General features: G+C 29.3%; 1 protein-coding gene across 3 annotated transcripts in view; it reads right to left on the bottom strand.

Moving 5' to 3' along the window:
• Positions 1-414: 414 nt before the first annotated feature.
• LOC121113574 (ABC transporter G family member 20) overlaps positions 415-18,168 on the bottom strand; it is a 43,666-nt gene continuing 25,912 nt past the window's right edge. For 2 of the 3 annotated variants that reach the window (XM_040707380.2, XM_071886717.1), the window contains 8 exons: positions 3,688-3,852; positions 3,469-3,628; positions 2,837-2,991; positions 2,207-2,777; positions 2,030-2,136; positions 1,525-1,906; positions 991-1,462; positions 415-929 (listed from right to left, as the gene is read on the bottom strand). In XM_040707380.2, the coding sequence (XP_040563314.1) occupies positions 631-929; positions 991-1,462; positions 1,525-1,906; positions 2,030-2,136; positions 2,207-2,777; positions 2,837-2,991; positions 3,469-3,628; positions 3,688-3,852 (2,311 nt within the window). In that variant the 3' untranslated portion in view covers positions 415-630. Of the gene's footprint in view, positions 930-990; positions 1,463-1,524; positions 1,907-2,029; positions 2,137-2,206; positions 2,778-2,836; positions 2,992-3,468; positions 3,629-3,687; positions 3,853-3,942; positions 4,091-18,168 lie in introns of those variants that run through there. The other variant, XM_040707379.2, reaches the window with a different exon arrangement.

The following is an 18,168-nucleotide window of genomic DNA, read 5'->3' as shown; positions in this document are numbered from 1 at the left end:
GACTGCAAATATTTATAAGGACCGAACTGATAGGACTGCAGCCTTTTCAGTTTTATAAGACTGATACAACACTAGCCAGTAGCAACCAGTCGATTGATAAATATATATACATTTATTGAAACTGACACTGTACTTAGTAAAATAAATTAGCCATTTAAGATGATTAATTTTTGTTAGATTCAAAGACGTCGATAAATCAAGTTTGATGACTCTACATACATTAATTCAATTATTTATTACATTGAATATAATTAATCGCAGAGGCTTTTATAGTTCAATAACTATTCAACATATGTAATTATCTACAAAGTAAATGCAGTACAAATGTAATGATTACTATTTTTTATTATAACTATGGAACCTTACACACGTTCATCCATACGAATTAATCAAGTCTTAAATGACAGACTTTAATTATATATGTATATAACTTCAACTAATTTATTATAAACAATATTTTTACAAACAAAGTTATAAATTAAGTCTTATAAGATTATGATTTCGATATAAAATTGATATTTGTATGTAACTTTCGTAAAATTAAAATAATTCTATTTAACTATATAAATATATAATACTGTGAAAATGCATTTAATCACTTGTGTTACCTGGAATAATAGTGATGAAATGCTATACAGTAAGTCGAATAGTAATAACACTAATTAAAACAAAAACAGTTATCCAAGACATTGAAATAAGAATTCCGCTATATACTGATGTGTAAGCAACTCCCCAGCCACGAGACATAATGTCTCTCATTGCTTGGCACGCCGCAGTCGAAGGTAATATTTGAGAAAAAGTTTTTAGATAATAGGGCATTCCCTCTAACGGCCATATGATTCCGCTGAGGAGTAGGTTAGGGAAAAATGATGCCAAAGCCACTTGCATGGCCGTTGACTGATCTGTGAATATTGCTGAGTTCATAAAACCTGACGAAGATTAATTTTAATTATGCATATTTGTAAGATATTTAAGTACTTCAAAGCTTACCAAATGTCATCCCAGCCGTTCCTTGCAACAGAGTAAGAACAATTAACCATAATAACGGACCGTTACATGTAATTTGAAAAACTATCAGTATGAAAATAAGAGTTATGATAGTTTGAATTATCATGACTATAAATTGTGTCAGAATAACAGCAAGAATATACTCTAAAGCAGAAACTCCAGCAACCCAAGATCTATCCAATAGTCCGTCTCTTCTTTCCAACAGAAATGCATCACCAGTTAATGCCATTGCAAGAAAATAGATAATGATTACAATTATTCCAGGTGCCATAAAAGAAGTAAAACTTGGATTCTCAACACCATAAATAGGATCCTCATAACGTACTGGGGATGCAGCCAATTCTGATGGCAATTCACAATCCGTCATAAGACCTCCAATAAAATCCTTGTATGAATCAAAAATAATTCTTTTGATTGAAAAAGAAACTTGTTGATTGGTCATATCCAAATAAACCTAACAAATTTAAGTAATTTGTAAGTAATATTACGGATGTTATTATATTTGATTAAATTTACCCTTAAAGAACTCTGTAATAGTGATTCAGAATCCACATTAAGAGTATTCCAAAGCCTATCCAAAAAGGCTTCTGAAAAGTTTGAAGATATGGTCATATAGCCCCATATCTCACCATTTAATACCTCAGTCTTAGCCAACTGTTCATCTTCAAAGTATTTAAAATTAAGATCCTTCCGATTTGTCAAATTGGACAAAAATCGGCAAGATAAGTTTTCGAATTCACAGCCTTGCAATGTACTACAGGAATAGTTACTTGCGTTTGAGGCATAAGGAAACTCATTGTTGACGATACCAAAATTCAAATTGGTAGGATCATTACCAATGGCAATGCAGAATAGTAAAACCTCAATGGCTGGTAGTAGAAATATGAAGAGAAGATTTCTATAATTAAGAAAACGATTAAATTAAAAACTACTCAGATACAACAAAATTTGGAAAAAATATATATATAACGTATATTAAAAAGAGAAATAAGCCAGTGAAGTTTTTGAACCAACAACTTACGGAATATTTCGCCACATTTGTATAAAGTTTTTCATAATAAGGGCCTTCAACTTTTTAGGGGATAGTATTCGATGATTTCCGAATTTATTTTTAGAAAAATTAGATAACTATAAAAAAAATTATTGTTAAAGTTTCAAAGGGAAGGATTAAAAAAGTCTGAATTGATATATAACTTACCAATTTTGGATCAATGTTAGTAGGCTTCGTGGAAGAGTAAGAATCAATTGACTCGGATGATTTATTATAGGAAACAGGGTATACACCTTTTGAAGTATGGCCATCCTCATTAGCATTACTTATTTTGGTACTTGATATCATAATGCTTTCAGGAGGTTTCTTTCTAAAAATTCCAAATATTCCTTCAACAACTTTTTTCAGGCTATTTGAAAATGAGGTACTATAATTAAAGGACTCAATTGAGTTGAGTTCATCCTGTGAGACACAAAGCGTAAGGAAAACATCTTCCAATGAAGGTTCACCATAAATTTGCAATAATTTTTCAGGGGATGATTCCGCCAAAAGTTTTCCGTTTCTCATTAGTCCTATTGAAGTCGCTTGACGCGCTTCTTCAATATAATGTGTAGTAATTAAAATCGTTTTTTTACGATTTAATGCCAAATCAGTCAAATGATTCCAAATACTTTTTCTCAGTCTTGGATCAACACCTACCGTTGGTTCATCCAGAATATAGAGTTCTGGATCATGAAGGAGAGCAGCAGCAAATGAAACTCTACGTTTTTGGCCTCCACTATAATATAAAAAGTTTTGTTTTTTTAAAGTTGCCGTCGTTTTACGTTATAAAGTTACCTTAATTTACCAACCATGTCACGGTCTCTAGTTATCTGAAGGAATTTTAAAATAAAATCAATACGTTGATCAATCTGATCCGTTTCCATTTCGTATAACCGTCCAAAATATTTTAAGGTTTCTCTGACCGTAAACTCCTTATACAAAGCAATTTCCTAGTAAAAACAATAACAGTTTAAATAATTATTTTCAAAAATGAAACAAATAATGTATTTATGTTAAAAATTTGAAGGGGCACTCATTTCGTTCTCCACAGGAGCGAAGGGAATTTATAAGTAATAAATATATTATTAGGTACAAATTTGTCATTTTCTTAAGTATTTTATTTCTTTTTTAATTTTCTCACATACATAAATGTTTCAACTATCGTTTACGAAATTTCATGAATCTGATATGAACCATTTGTGATATTTTTTGTCGATAAATCATATTGTAGAATTAAAGAAGCGGAGAAAATGAAGTATTAATTTATGTCATAAAGTTCAGATTACTCTGTCGCTGTCGAATAAGTATAGGAAATATTTGCATTATAGAAATCAGAAGAAAAGGTAGCGTCATCATGTAACGTTTGTTGTAGCCTTGAAATCGGGTTTTTTGGAATCGTTTAACATACCTTAAATAATGCAATTTACCTGTGGCATATATCCAATTCGATTACCAGGAATACCAATACCCTTGTCTCCTGGAGAGCCACCGAATACAGTGACTTGCCCCTTATTCAACTTTTTTCTGCCAACAATACATGACAAAACGGTCGTTTTTCCACATCCACTGGCTCCTAATAAACCATATCTGTAAAAAGAACGCTAGAAATATTTTTTTCATTATAACTTTACCTACTAAATACATACATGGATCCCTCTGTAATTGTAAGATTAAGATTATTGAGGACACGATTTTCCATTGCATTTTTCCCGTAATATTTGCATGCATCTCTTAATGCAACAACTATCCGTGGTTCATTCTCCATATTTTTGAAGGAGCTGTCATCGTCTTCACAAATAGGATTGACCGGCCTAGAGTTAAAACAAAACTTTTATTCAATGTATCAACTAGATTATATCTGCGATGAAAAAATATTGTAAATATTAGTGTTATGTCGGTACTTATTCATTCGATCAAATCCAGTCTTAAGACTAGTCCTATCAGTCATTAGGACCGATACTTGACCATAAAAGGACCATGGGAACGTATATGTTCCATTTTCAACAAATGTTGATATAAGTAGAAATAACTTGTTGAACGAAAGTTTTACAACTAGAGAAGTAGCGTACTATTCTATATATTATCTTATCATTTATCAGTATCAAATACTCAAACTTTTTTTTTAAACCGGTCTACATAGCGACATGTATGTAGTGTTGGGTCGTTCTATTAACGGTATGAGTCGATCATATGATTAACTCACTCGGTCCGTATAAAAAAATGAACCAATAATAAAAGCCTAGTCACGTTGCTCAGTCCTGCATCGGTATGTGGACTGAAGACTTAGACCACTAAAAAAGAGAAACTTTTAAAATTCTAGAACCGCCCTACGGATACATAGGAATGTCCTATTTGGACGAAATGAATTATCATAAATCATATATATAATATTATTTTAAGAAAGGTGTGTGACGTCACATTTTTTTCCTTCTAATTTTTAATTGGTCCAGGCCGCGGTCCATCGACTCATTCAGTTTAGACCGATGGATAGTCAGTCCAATCCATTCAGTACAGACCGACCCAACACTACTTGTATCATTGTTTACATTGCAAGGAATGGGGGTAGAGCTCAAGTGCATCTTACTTCACTAATTTGTCTATTTACTTCACTTCTAGTAAGCTATGGGCAAGACAATATTAAAACTAGTGATGAAAATTATGCATATAATGGGTGTGTTAAAAAAACCTGAAGATCAACATGGTAACCTCAATAATTTGAAGAATTTTTTGGAGGTTAATAGAAGTGTTTATTAAGCTTGTGAAATTGGCAAGAATTACACCAATGTTGATGCTTCTACTCTGAGCTCTATAAGGACTTACCATTATAACTTCGTAACAAATCTTCAGTTACTCTTCGTCTTTATGTGCAAACACGGATGTTCGATCAGGTTTTGAATATAAATGAATCAATTTAGGAAAGGAAGTTCAGTACTCAGGAATTAAATAATAATGAAATCAAGGAACGATATGCAGAACTAAACTTGACCATGACTGATCTAGACGGGACTGAAGTCTTCAATTCTAAATAAAAACTGACACAACCCTTATTGTAATATCTATTTTTACTCAAAATGGCAAATGTGACCTGATAAAACACGAGCAAGCTAGAATGAATTTTCTCAAAGTTGAGTGTGAATTGATAACACTTGTATTTTTCTACTAATTATTGTTCATTTCTATATAAAAAACTATTTGCATCGCAAATTCCATTTGAATTAGGCAAAATTGATCGGTACGATAAAAGAATGAGAAATGGATATATTTTATTTGAAAGGCCCTATCAGGGCCTCTTAAATCAAATAAAGATTTTGAACTATAGGTAAAAAAATCTTATATCTTAACTCATGCATAAATTTGTGTACAAAAGACGATCATTCACAAAAATAGGTCTATGAAATATTTGGCTGTATGTACACGTGTACAAGTTTTGATGTGGGTACATGTTGCAACTTGCGTAAGCAAATTGTACAGCTACAATTTCTTCGTCTTCAAATACATAATTTATTTAACATACATTAACTGATACTATCATTACATTTTGATCTATTAAAATTACATGGTTATTATGTATTTATAAGTAATACAACTGTGGGCATTTGAACTTTATAGTGTTCAACATAATATTAATATTTGAGTAATTTGTATTAAAATTGACAAAAATTACACCAATAATATATCAATCAATCATGGAATAAACAATCCTTCATTAAAAATGATTCATCTCATATTTTGTTTGCAACTTGTACAAAATCCCAACTTGTACTTGAATAAAAAATACATCGGGATTTTCTTCTTTTATTGATTTTGTCATTTCCTACTGCATTCAATTATATTCGAAACCTGATAGGACATTCTTGTGTTCTAATAAAATATTTTCATGCTACTTTTTGAACTTGCACGAATATATCTCTACTTTTTCACTCGCCGAACTATTGTTTATCAATAGGTGAATCACAAACATCTTATAGATGGGTTGCAGTGGGTTGGCCAAATTTTTGGTAAGAATATGATACTAAAAAAAAACATAAACAATATTTTGTCGAATACTTTTCTCAAAAATGACATGTAAAGTGTTTTTAAATTTTTTACTTATAACGATTTATCGTCAGGATATGATATAAGCAAATGATGAAGAATAGCTTTTATTTTGTAAAACTTCATGGTTCGTAAGTATACAAAAAAATATTGAAAATAATAGAAATTAGGTAGAATGCAAATCTTATATATATATAATGTATAAAAGACATCCCATTGTGCCAGGAATATTATATATAAATCAGATTTTACAATGTATGAAGATAAATGCGTCTCACAATAAAGACAAAAATCAATATATTTAACCTTATATAAACATACATTTATCAAAGAGTAATATAAATAAAACTGATGGGAAAAATATATATCGGTAGAGAAGCGGTATATGAATATTGTCTAGATTGCATTGAGCGTAAGAAATACACATGAGAAAATGTCAAAAAAATATGGTAATTTTGAGCGACGAAATTTCTCCTGACAGAAATAACTATAAACTGTAATGCTACATTACAGAGGGGGCGGCTACAGCGACTCTAGCCCCCCTGAAGACGCCTCAACCAGGGGACATCAATGTCCATAATTTAATTTAATTACTCATATCTGATTTTTTTTTAATACATTTTATTAGAAATAATCAAATATTTCATTTTGTTTTCAATTTTTTAAATTTATTCTTACTTCAATTATATAATTATTTTTTTCTGTATACAATAACAAATATTTATTTACAGAGGAAATGAAAAATCTTAACTTAACTTAAATATCCCATAAAATAAATGGTATTAACTTTAATTGCTTTTTAATAATATTAGAAACATTTAAGCTTTTAATACAATTGAAAGTGTAGGCTTTCGATGAAATAAGTTTTAAAATAAATGTATAAAAGTTGAAGAAAATTTATGGGCTTGCTAACAAAAAACAATTATTGTATAGAAGTTTATATTTTTATGGTAGAGCATATTTATAAATCAAAATAATCATTATAATATTTAATAAATGAACAATTTAGTTTTAAAAGTGTCTATTTTATAAATAAATTACAAAGAAACAAAACTATTTCAGGAATACAGATCGTATTATATTAAACCAGAATTGGATATTGAGCGGAAAATAAGCGATTGAACTGGGAAAAATGAACGATTGACAGAAAAATCATTAAAGGGGATTCATTTCTTGACTTTTTTTTATATTGTTCTTCAAATACATCTTTTATCACATGAACAAGGCTAAAGCCAAATGTGGAATACTGTTTTGTCCACTCGGAGATGTTAGGGAATAATACTTGACTATAAATAACCTAGTAACCTCCATGAATCAGGGACGTCCACAGGATAATATTTATCTATTATTATTATTCTTATTTTTACTTTGATTTATTAATGAAATTGCAAATACTGAACTTCTTTTAAAAAAATTTCAAATATAAATTTTTTCGAATAACATCTCAAAAATCCACAGCTATTCACAAAATAATTATTTTTTTTGGAAAAAAATTTCAAATATTAGTTTTTTGTTAGATTAAAAAATCCATTCATAGCTATTGACAAGAAAAAATAATTGTTTCTACAATAATTTCAAATATTAAATTTTTTGGAAAAAAATTTCAAAAATCCATAGCTATTCACAGAAAATTAAATTGTATGAATATTTTTTTAGACTTAAATTTTATGGAAATTTGGATATTTGAGGGGGTACATTCCCTCTTGCCCACCTCCTGCGGACGCCTATGTGAATGCATCTATTTGTCAATTAATGCACCCTTTTAATTGAATTATATGAAAAAGGGCCGTAATCACTGGGCGCCCTGGACCCCAATATTTGAATAGTACTACTTATCGGTCTATTAATCATAAGTCATTGCAATAGGATAAATGTGATTGCAGTACTTCGAAAGAAATACTAAATTCCATACGTCAAATGGTGGTGTGACGTTTTCTGTGATATCTCAAAATTGACATTTCCCGAGTGAAAAAGTTTTTTCGTAGCCAACAATATTTGGACAAAAATTGATCCACGTTTTGTTTTAAAAAAATAAACGCCTGAACAGATTTTTTTAAAGAAATTAATTGAAAAAGTGTGACCGACTCTAAGACTGGATTTAACTAACAAACTATCCATTGGATTAACGTTATAGTGTATACCAAAATGCAGAATACTTGTATAAATAATTATCAATATTACAAAACTACGAGAAATAATTCCTTGATGTTGATATATGTACTTATATAATAACTAATTTAAGAGGGAATAAAGAACCTGTTAATGCTTTGCATGCTATATCAGTGTATACTTTCTTTAACCCATTTAAGCAAGTCTTATAATAGCGAATCATTAAAGAGTCATTTCGTGAAATATATGTATATTGTGATATTTCTTTATTGCAAATGATATAATTTAGGCATTATTTAATCATGTTTGTAATATTATAGCATATCACCATTTGCAAAATGTGTCACCTATTATAAGTTAAGAAATAATGAGAATAACTGTAAGAAATGTAAGAAAAAACTGTTTGCTTGTAGCTAACTGTAATGATTTAGAAGCATTCACTCCACGGCGTTACCTCGCGAACACAAAAATAATAAATGTATTCTGTTGTGAGCTATCCATTTCCTCGTCTCACTCGATATGTCATGGTTATACAGACTATACTTATGCTCCCTTTCCAAGAGGACAGGAATACAATTTCTGGTTAGTCCCTCTTCCTTTATTTATATACGAGGGTTGTCTGAAAAGTGACCGACATCAACATGAGGATGACAGTACATGTAAATAAAAGCTAGTCACATCTATTTAGCATCTATTGACATTGACTCACCAAAGTTTAGACCCTTTTGGACTACAAATACCTAATGACAGTTTGATACTCAATTTTGTCCATATTCTCAAAATCACAATTTTTGAGAAAACTATTATTCTTTCAAACTAAAGTATTTGTTTAAATTTAGCCTCTTCCCAAAAATTTTAACTGAAAATAAAGTTTCTAGTAAAAAAACAAAAATAAATATTAATCCCATAGGCGCCCTTGCAATAGTACCACATGTCTTGATATCCCCATTTCCTTGCACTCTTTAACAGTCGAACTCCCTATAACTAGAGATGGGATTATGTAAGAGCACGAGTTGGAGGTAGGAGCTACACATTTGAAGTTACTAAATTAAGGCCCTAATTAATCTCAGACGCCCGTTATTCTTTTGAAGGGCAAAAGAATTACTGATATAAAGAAAAGAACCTTCTACTTGTAGAATAGCATGAGTACAGGACAAATATTGTAATTATATTCAAATTTATGTATATTTATTTTATTATTCATTTTTAAATTAATTTACGTCAAAGATTGACGATAATTCTTCTTTTAGAAAATGATATTAACACCCTAACGACTGATTAAATAATGAACAAAAATAGAGGAAAGAGTACACGCGTCATCTGTTTTTCCTCTTTTAATCGCTATACTAAGTTTTTTCTTTACACAGATCCCTTCATTACCTATAAATATTTATTTATTTATGATATTATCATGCTTTCTTTATTTGTTTTACATACCGGGGGTGTATATTTTTTGTACACACTAATATTAAAGGGAATATTTGAAGGCGATCTTTGCTTTGACAATTGAAATATTTTCGTTTTTTTCATTGTTTGTCAGTTGAGAAATAGTATGATAAGAAGACTTATTTATAAAATAATTAATAACATTCATCAAGATTAAACTGGCTGTCGACTGATTTTTGTTTTTTAGGCGCACTGGTATAAAGTTTACATATAGAAATCTACTCTAGATAAAATTATTTACATTTAATTTCCTTGCACAATTGTTGTCCTTTTGGCTGTTGGGCATACCTTTTATTTTGGTTAGAACTAATAATTAATCTTTTTTAAACCACACGTTGGAATATGTAACACATCACCCTTTTAAACGAGAAAAGACAAATGCAGATAGTTCCTATGCCGTAAGAGGGGGAGTTAATAGGCAACAGTATATAAAATTACATCACATATTATTGATAGCGTAATCGAACAACTTTTTATGGCCCCTTTGTCCACCTATGGTGCAGATGTTCAGAAATTACCTGGTGAGAATGATATTCAAAATTTTGTAAAATAAATAATTTTAATTATATCATTATAATAACATATAATATTCAATTTAAAGAATCCCATAAAACTTTACCTACAAAAAAAAAAAATTCCCAAAAAGCTTAAGAAATGGTAGCTTAAGAGAGAAAACAATCACCTAAAAATATTTTAAGAAATATTTTAAAAGGAAATTTTTTGTATTTAAAAAAAAAAAAACTGGAATCACAATGCACAATTGAAGCTTAAATACATTTATATTCATGTGTATATGTTTTTGTGCAGTGGTTGTTGCTAAAATCACGTACAAATATAAAATAAAAGAGTTCAATTATATTTTTTTTACTTAATTAACTTTTAAAAAAACATTTTAAATAATTTAATTGAAGGTCATTTACTACCTGTAGTAGGTTCTATTAACTCCATTTTATAATTATTTTAAGTTGCATTAAAATAGAACACAAAATGATTTTATGGAACGACGTAGTTTAATGGACAACGCGTTCGGGAGAAATTATTCTCTTGAACTCAATGAGAGAAGGAAATGTACTTTATTTGTGCAGACTTCAAAGAAGATTGCTTGGGTCAGATGGAGTAAATGTAATACTATAATATTTATTAATACTTCATCAGTACAATTCCATGTGACCAATTAAAGAAACATTAAAAAAAAAGAATAAGATCTAAAAATATCTTCTTTTTTTTTCAGTGACGTCTGACGTAACCTGTTTTTTACTCATAACTCCTGGCGTCTTATATAAGCGGGAATAAATTAAAAAAACTGCATGTTCACTACATTACTTTCATAACATAAAAATGTACATTCTATTTTTTTTTTGTCAACTGTCGATTTTTTCCATTATTTTCTTGTTATTCGTAAAAAATGATTGATTGAATTCGAATTAGCGCTTGTTTTTTAAGTTATAAACAAGTGAAAATAATTATTAAATAATAATTTCATAGTTTGAAAGAATTGACAAACTACTAATCATATTTTTGGGCTTTTTTTTGTTTATATTTGGAGTAACGGTTCTGAGATACAATAAAAGAAATGACGTCCAAAGTTTAAATAAGGAGTATGGAAATAATGATTTTTTTAAATTAATAATACTTATTTACACTCAAAGGAGCAGTATCCATCTAATCAGCTCAATTCTATATATCATGTACTTTTAAGTAGTACTCTATGGTTAGGAATGAGCAAAAACTAAATAACATTGAGCTAACTATTAATTTAACATTTCGGATGACTCTATTCCGGTTAATGAGGGAAGTGTCACAACCATGTGTAGAAATGTATGCGTACCAGCAATTATCTAGAAAAAACTGGAAATTTATTCTCCATTAGAGCTTTCTTTATCATTAGTAAGATTAGTATGTGAAGGATCTAATTATAAAAATAATTCCGCAAGACAACAACAAAATAGTCTATGGTTCAATATCCAAATCTAAAGTGGTTAATGTATAGTTCACAAATGATTTTTATTTTTAGGTTTTAGTTTTTTTCATATCAAGGCAGGTTTTCTAGTATTATTAAATCATAGACCATAAAATGTGTTTATATTTGTCGTGATTTCATTAAATCGAAAAAAAACACATAATTGTCAAAAAATCTGTCATAGTTTTTATTTTGTAAAGAGCAAAAATAACTTATTTAAATTTAACTTGGATGTTCTCTCCTCAAAAATTAAATAATAATGATAATAACTTTAGAGAAGAAAAAACCCTTGCAACTAACAATAAATCTCGTACTCGTCCCATAATAATGCCATATTTTTAACAAATCAAGGTGTACCTCTACTACAGAGTGTCTTTCGTTCCACAACTGTGCTTGTATTTGTAAATAGGAGTGATGGTAGAGGCTGACATAACTAAATGTTCGTATGTTGGATATATATACAGGGCCATCCGCAGGATTATATATATATATATGGGTTGTTTTTTTGGGGGAGGGGGATTTTTATAAAAAATAATTTTAAAAAATCCAATTTTTTTATTATTTAAATGTGTTAAAAATCCATAATTATTCACAAAAAAAATATTATTGGGAAAAAAATTCCAATAAATATATATTTTTTTTAATCTGTCAAAAGTCTATAGATATTCACAGAAGACTAAATTTTTTGGAAAAAAATTTAACAATTAAATTTTCAAATATTACATTTTTTTTAAAAACAAAAAAAACTCAAAAATCAATAGTTATTCACAGAAAATTGATTTATTTGGGAAAAAATTCCAAAAATTAATTTTTTTCAAAAAAAATTTACAATATTAATTTTTTGCTCTGCTGCATAATTTACCCGAATGACGAAACAAAAATCTATTAAAAAGCAAAAATTATATCATTGGGGGAGGGGCGGGGCTACAACCCTTCCAGCCCACCCTCTGAGTATGCCCCTGAAATAGTGGATAAGAGTTTTATGATTTGTGTTCCCAGCTAATGAGGGAGGTTTCTATTTATAATTTATTTCTACTTTTTATTGGGAAATGTTATGTGGGGGTTTGTTTACTACTCAATTGAATACTGTTACGACACCTCACGGATAAAAAAAATATTTTACTGTTTGTTCATGTCCTATTGGATAACTACCAACTGATTTTGGAACTTTATTCAGTGTATTTTCGGATGATAGGTTGAGAAATGCGATAAAGGTAACGATGGGTTGAAATTAAAGATAATAAATATATTAAATAATATAATCATTCATGGAGTTTTATTATTTTACCACAGGGCAGGGCACCTCTTGATAATTTTGTTAATAAACTTATTTATGTAAATAACGCTCCTGGCCCAATGGATTAAAAGTTGCAATATACAATATAGGTGAAAAGTACACAAATAGACACAGTTGACAAACAATAAAAAGGAGTTGTTCGTGTGTAAGTTGGATGATGCAATTTACCTAACAGGCTTTCAAGATTTCCTCATATAAGTAATTATTTCTTGTTGACAAAGAACTTCTTATTTTTCTTAAAAATAGAAAGTTTAATTTTGTAGGATAAGGGTTCCAAAAATTATGACGTCTCGCTTTTATACCTTTGTGGAAACAAGACTTTACTTGCTTCAAGGAAGAATATATTCATACATATATAAGTATACAACATCATATTCAAGAAATATAAACTCTTTTTGTACATTTTGGATCAATGAATTTCAGGATTTTGAAAATAAAAAAAAACTGGTTTTCTTCTTTTAAAAAATAATAGTAAAAAGAATTTTTTTGCCTACTCAAAATTTACTGTACGAATCCTGAAGAAACTTTCTCTATGATTTTTTTTATTTTATAAATACACACATAGACATGTGAATATGTATTTATAGATCTAAATGCATCCAAAGTAAATATGTAGTAAAAAAAGTCCTAATATATTAAATGAAAAAATATCAATTAAATTTTGAATATTTTTGATCTTGATTATAGATCTGGAACAGTATTCAATGCTGGCCATATATTGGTTTTATGGTTTTTTTTTTTGTTTTTTTTTGTTAATTGCCATCGAAGTGGAACACATTAATATGCTTATAACCTTCTGCAATAGTTGAATAATTGAAAATATAATTGTTTTTTTGGTTAAAAAGTAATCATATATATATATATTATATAACATGATCATCAAATTATTTTGACTAATATTGGTAGGAATTGAACATTTACATATTATTTCGTTGTCTAACTGTTTAGAAAATATAATTTGATACAACCACTCTTCTTCTTTTTTTTAAAATATGTAAACACATTTACAATAGTGTTCAGTTCTAGCTATCTTTTTATTTTCTCACTCCCAGCTAGGATTGAAGAATATAAGAACTAAGAAAGTAATGAATGAACTTATAATAATACGTTCTAGTCACACATCTCCTACAGGTAACTTGTCCCATTGAAAGAGGTTATGAATTATGATGTCACTTTTGCGACACAAATGTAGTAGTTGCTACGTACTTTCAGCGGGTGCAATTTCTACTAAAGACTGCTAAAGAAAGACAAATTATAGTTTTAAGTTTGTTAGAGTGATCCAGCATTAGCCCCACGTTATATTTTTTCTTTCTATCTCGATATTCTACGTGGAAAATTGAAATTCAACTATCGCAATAATAAGGAATTAAATAGCCGAGATTGTGATTATGGAGGAAGACTCGGAGTAGATCCATGGGCTGAGGCCAAGATACAAGAAAAAGGAAGTCGTAGTGTCTTACAAAGTACAATATGATCTCCTTCGCTCCTTCCCCCCCCAAACAACTCCATAGAGACAAACACACAACCTCCTCCACAGAATGATACCTTCTATCTACTTCATAAGTACTAATTTTCCAAATATCTCAAAAAATTCAAGATACCTCTCCTCGTACTAATTATAATTCGTAATGTAGTCTACTAGCGAAATTATTTCCTTATTATTAAAAGATTGCAATAATTGAATATCAACTTTCCGCCATTGTTGTCTCCCATTTTGAGTTAAAAAGAGAAAGTATCACTTACGGCAAACTTATCAATTGTACACAAACAATTAATAAGATTTTTTCTAAAAATTAAGTCGGAATTGTATTTGTATTCTTTAACAAATTATCATCAATTTCTATCAACAAATTATTATGATTAATCCTTTAAAGGCGTAGAAAATTTCACTTTATTGTAGCAAAATGGCATCTTTACAATGCACTATTTAGAAACTGTTTGAAAGGCCATATAGGGCCTAAATTAAGAATCATAAATCAAATAAATGTTGTAATATATACCTAGTTAATTTTAATCTACATAAACTTGAATACAAAGTTTATAGTTGATCGAAATATGTATATGAAATAGTGGGTTATATGTATTTTTAGACATTTTTTCCTTCTCTTGATATTTGTTCAAGACTGTTTTTGTGTTAACTTATCACCTATTTTAGATAAGATAACCACTTTTTGTTCACAGATAAACATATTTACTTCAATGTCAATTTACATATTTGTTAATTATAAAATTACAATAGGCTTTTATCTCTGAGAAAAACTTTTTAGCACTTTCATGACATGCATCATGTAATGAAAAAGTCATTAAAGTAAATTACGTAGAAATGCCATATTTTGGTTTATGTTATGCTAAGTCATTGTAATTAGATAAAGTACCTGTTTCTTGAAGAAGTTTCTTGTGAGATTATGCAAAACAGGTTCTATTCAACGGGGGATTACCTCGCTAACATAAAAATATACCTTATATTTTGTTGTTGCATGCTTCTTTTCCTCTTATCAGTGTTCTGAACGTTGAATAAATGTGAATGAACGTTGGAACCGAAAAAGATGCATATTTTTTTAATAATTAATGACGTCATCATTATTTTTTACTCTATTATAAATGTAAATAAATAGATATAAACTTTTTTATAATTAATATATACGAATCTTAATTAATCAGGGGTGTTCAGAATTTTAATTTATTCAAAGATTTAGTAAAATGGAAAGTATTATGATCGCAAGGGCATTTTTCTTACTGGAGTGGAAGATTCTCCATTATCATTTTCGTGTTGGAATGTGTATTTAGACTAACAGAAGGAAAATTTATATAACTTTATTTGTTATTCTGATAACATAAAATAAAATTCAAAAAATAAATATGAATTTTTTGGGAAATAAATTTTCAGAATTATACTTCTAAATATAAAGTTTTTGTGAAACAAAAGTTCAAATATTAAATTTTTTGGAGAATTTTTAAAAAAAATTTATAGCTATTCATAGAACATTTTTTTTTTTTTAATTTGAAAAATTAAATTAAATTTTTGTGAAAAAAAAATCAAATATTAAGTTTTCTAGTAAAAAACAGAAATTCCTTACTTTCCTACCCAACCCCTGCACATGCCTCTGTAAAGAGTCACACAAAAATAAATATTCCACTATTTTTTTTTAATATTTAATATCTGTTTTCCTTGCATAAATGTTCTAATCTAAAATATAGCCCAAAGTTGTTAAATAAAAGAAAAGGAAAAATAGAATGCGTGTCCCACCTACCTATGGAGCAGGGATTCTTAATCTTTTTGCCTCTTTTTATTTGATTTCAGTATTTTGATAAAACCATTCCCCAGGATTAATTTTAAATTCATAGTTGTACCCTAATATCATATACGTTTTTTCTTAAAAATTACCTCATTATTTCTTATTTATTTTATTCTAATATATTATTCTTTTTCCATAGGTTCCATTTTATAAGAGATTTAAATTTCGCTCACCCCAGTTAAGAGCCACTAGTATCGAGTATTAGATGGATTAGTATAAACAGATTCAACAAAATATGTAATTGTGCTTATTATTCTTAAATGTAATATATTTGATGTCGTATATAATACAAAATTACGTGTTTGTATTTAAGTAATTGTTAATGCGTCATTGCTCTTCTATGGAATGAAAAAAAAAGAAGAAGATTTTCATCACGAAAATCTATATAAAAAACTAGGCCCGTCGAATTAGTTTGTTTACATATTATGGCTATTATGATATATTCAAAACAACATATGTTTTGTTGTTATTAGAGACATGAGAGAAAATGAAATCAAAGTGAATCACGCAATGTCTATTTACTTATTACTTATGAAATGCTTATTGATCTTTTTACAAAAGATATTTTATAATTCACTTTATAGATTATCAATTATATTGTATGGCATTCCTTTTTCGATAGAACGAGCTATAATATATATAGACAATTAGCTCATATTGGTAACAAGTAAAAAATTCATAAGCAAACAGAAGCTGAAAATTCAACTACCATAATTCTAGTTGAATGAAATTATTAAATAAATTGAGAAAAAAAATTAATAAAAAAAAGACATACAAATAAATATTTAAAGTCAACTGCTATTCTTTTTCACATCTATATAGGGAGAATCAAAGCTATAAACCAAATGAGAAAACGAAAGTCACTTGATCCATATCGGTACAAAGTAGTGGTCTATGGGACACTTTTTTTGTAGGCTAGGGGCGTTAAATATTACTGTACCGGTAGTTGTATAAATACGCGGAATATTTGTGGCAAATAATTAAATGTGTAATAAAATTCGTATGGCGTATTTTTTTAGAGAATTTATTCTGCTATAAAATTTAATATAATTACTGAATATAACCACCATCAGCTGCTATGACACCCTCCAAGCGCCCACAGAAGGCCTTGCACACATTGATGATGTAATGGTCTTCCATGGATGCCCATTGCTCAATGACGATGGCCTTCAATGAGTCCAAATTCGTGGCGGGTAGCACAGGCCTTCTTCTCAATTTGCCACCACACACTGTAGTCAAGGGGATTCAAATCAGGTGATTGAGGTGGCCAAATGTTTTTGTTTCATAATTGCATGTTGGCAGCGAGCCAATCCTGAGTCATTCCAGAGGTATGGGCACCCTCCTTCAGATATTTTCCCTCCTTGACAAGCTTCTGGACCTTCAACACAGTAGTCCTGGATAGTCCAGTGTCCTTGATTATCTCCTTGACAGACCTACCGCTGCGGAGGAGAGTGGCAACCATATGACGTTTGGCCTCGTCATTCATCGTAAACGACTTTGTTTGATGCGAGAAAGAAAAACAAAAACACAGCCAAAAGATTTACCGAGTTACTTATGCTGGAATTTTTTTCTGGTTACGGAACCTCAAGATATAAGCGTTTAAAAATGAGTCCGCGTATTTATGCAACTACCGGTATATCTAACCACAAAAGCTTCGGGAATTCCCTAATTTAATTGAATTAAATAGGTAAATTTAAAGCTTTAAACCAAGTAGCAAAACGAGGACCCATGTGATCAATAGCTGAAAAATGTATTGGTGCACAGAAACTTTTTTTCTTCGCTAGAGGTACTATTTACTTATTATTTGAAGATATAATTAGCAGATATGATGTTATTTAATATATTTTAGTTTTTAGAAGATGCTCATTTGAAGTCCGGAAGACAGGCTTAGCTTAACTAGGAAAAATTTTATAATATGGAGTTTTGTTAACCCAATAATTTGTTTATTCTAGTTCAAGATTATGATGTTTATTCTGCGTTTATT

This window comes from Lepeophtheirus salmonis, chromosome 2 (assembly GCF_016086655.4).
Source record: "Lepeophtheirus salmonis chromosome 2, UVic_Lsal_1.4, whole genome shotgun sequence".
NCBI classification, from domain to species: Eukaryota; Metazoa; Arthropoda; class Copepoda; order Siphonostomatoida; family Caligidae; genus Lepeophtheirus; species Lepeophtheirus salmonis.
This window is presented reverse-complemented; position numbering and strand designations above follow the sequence as displayed.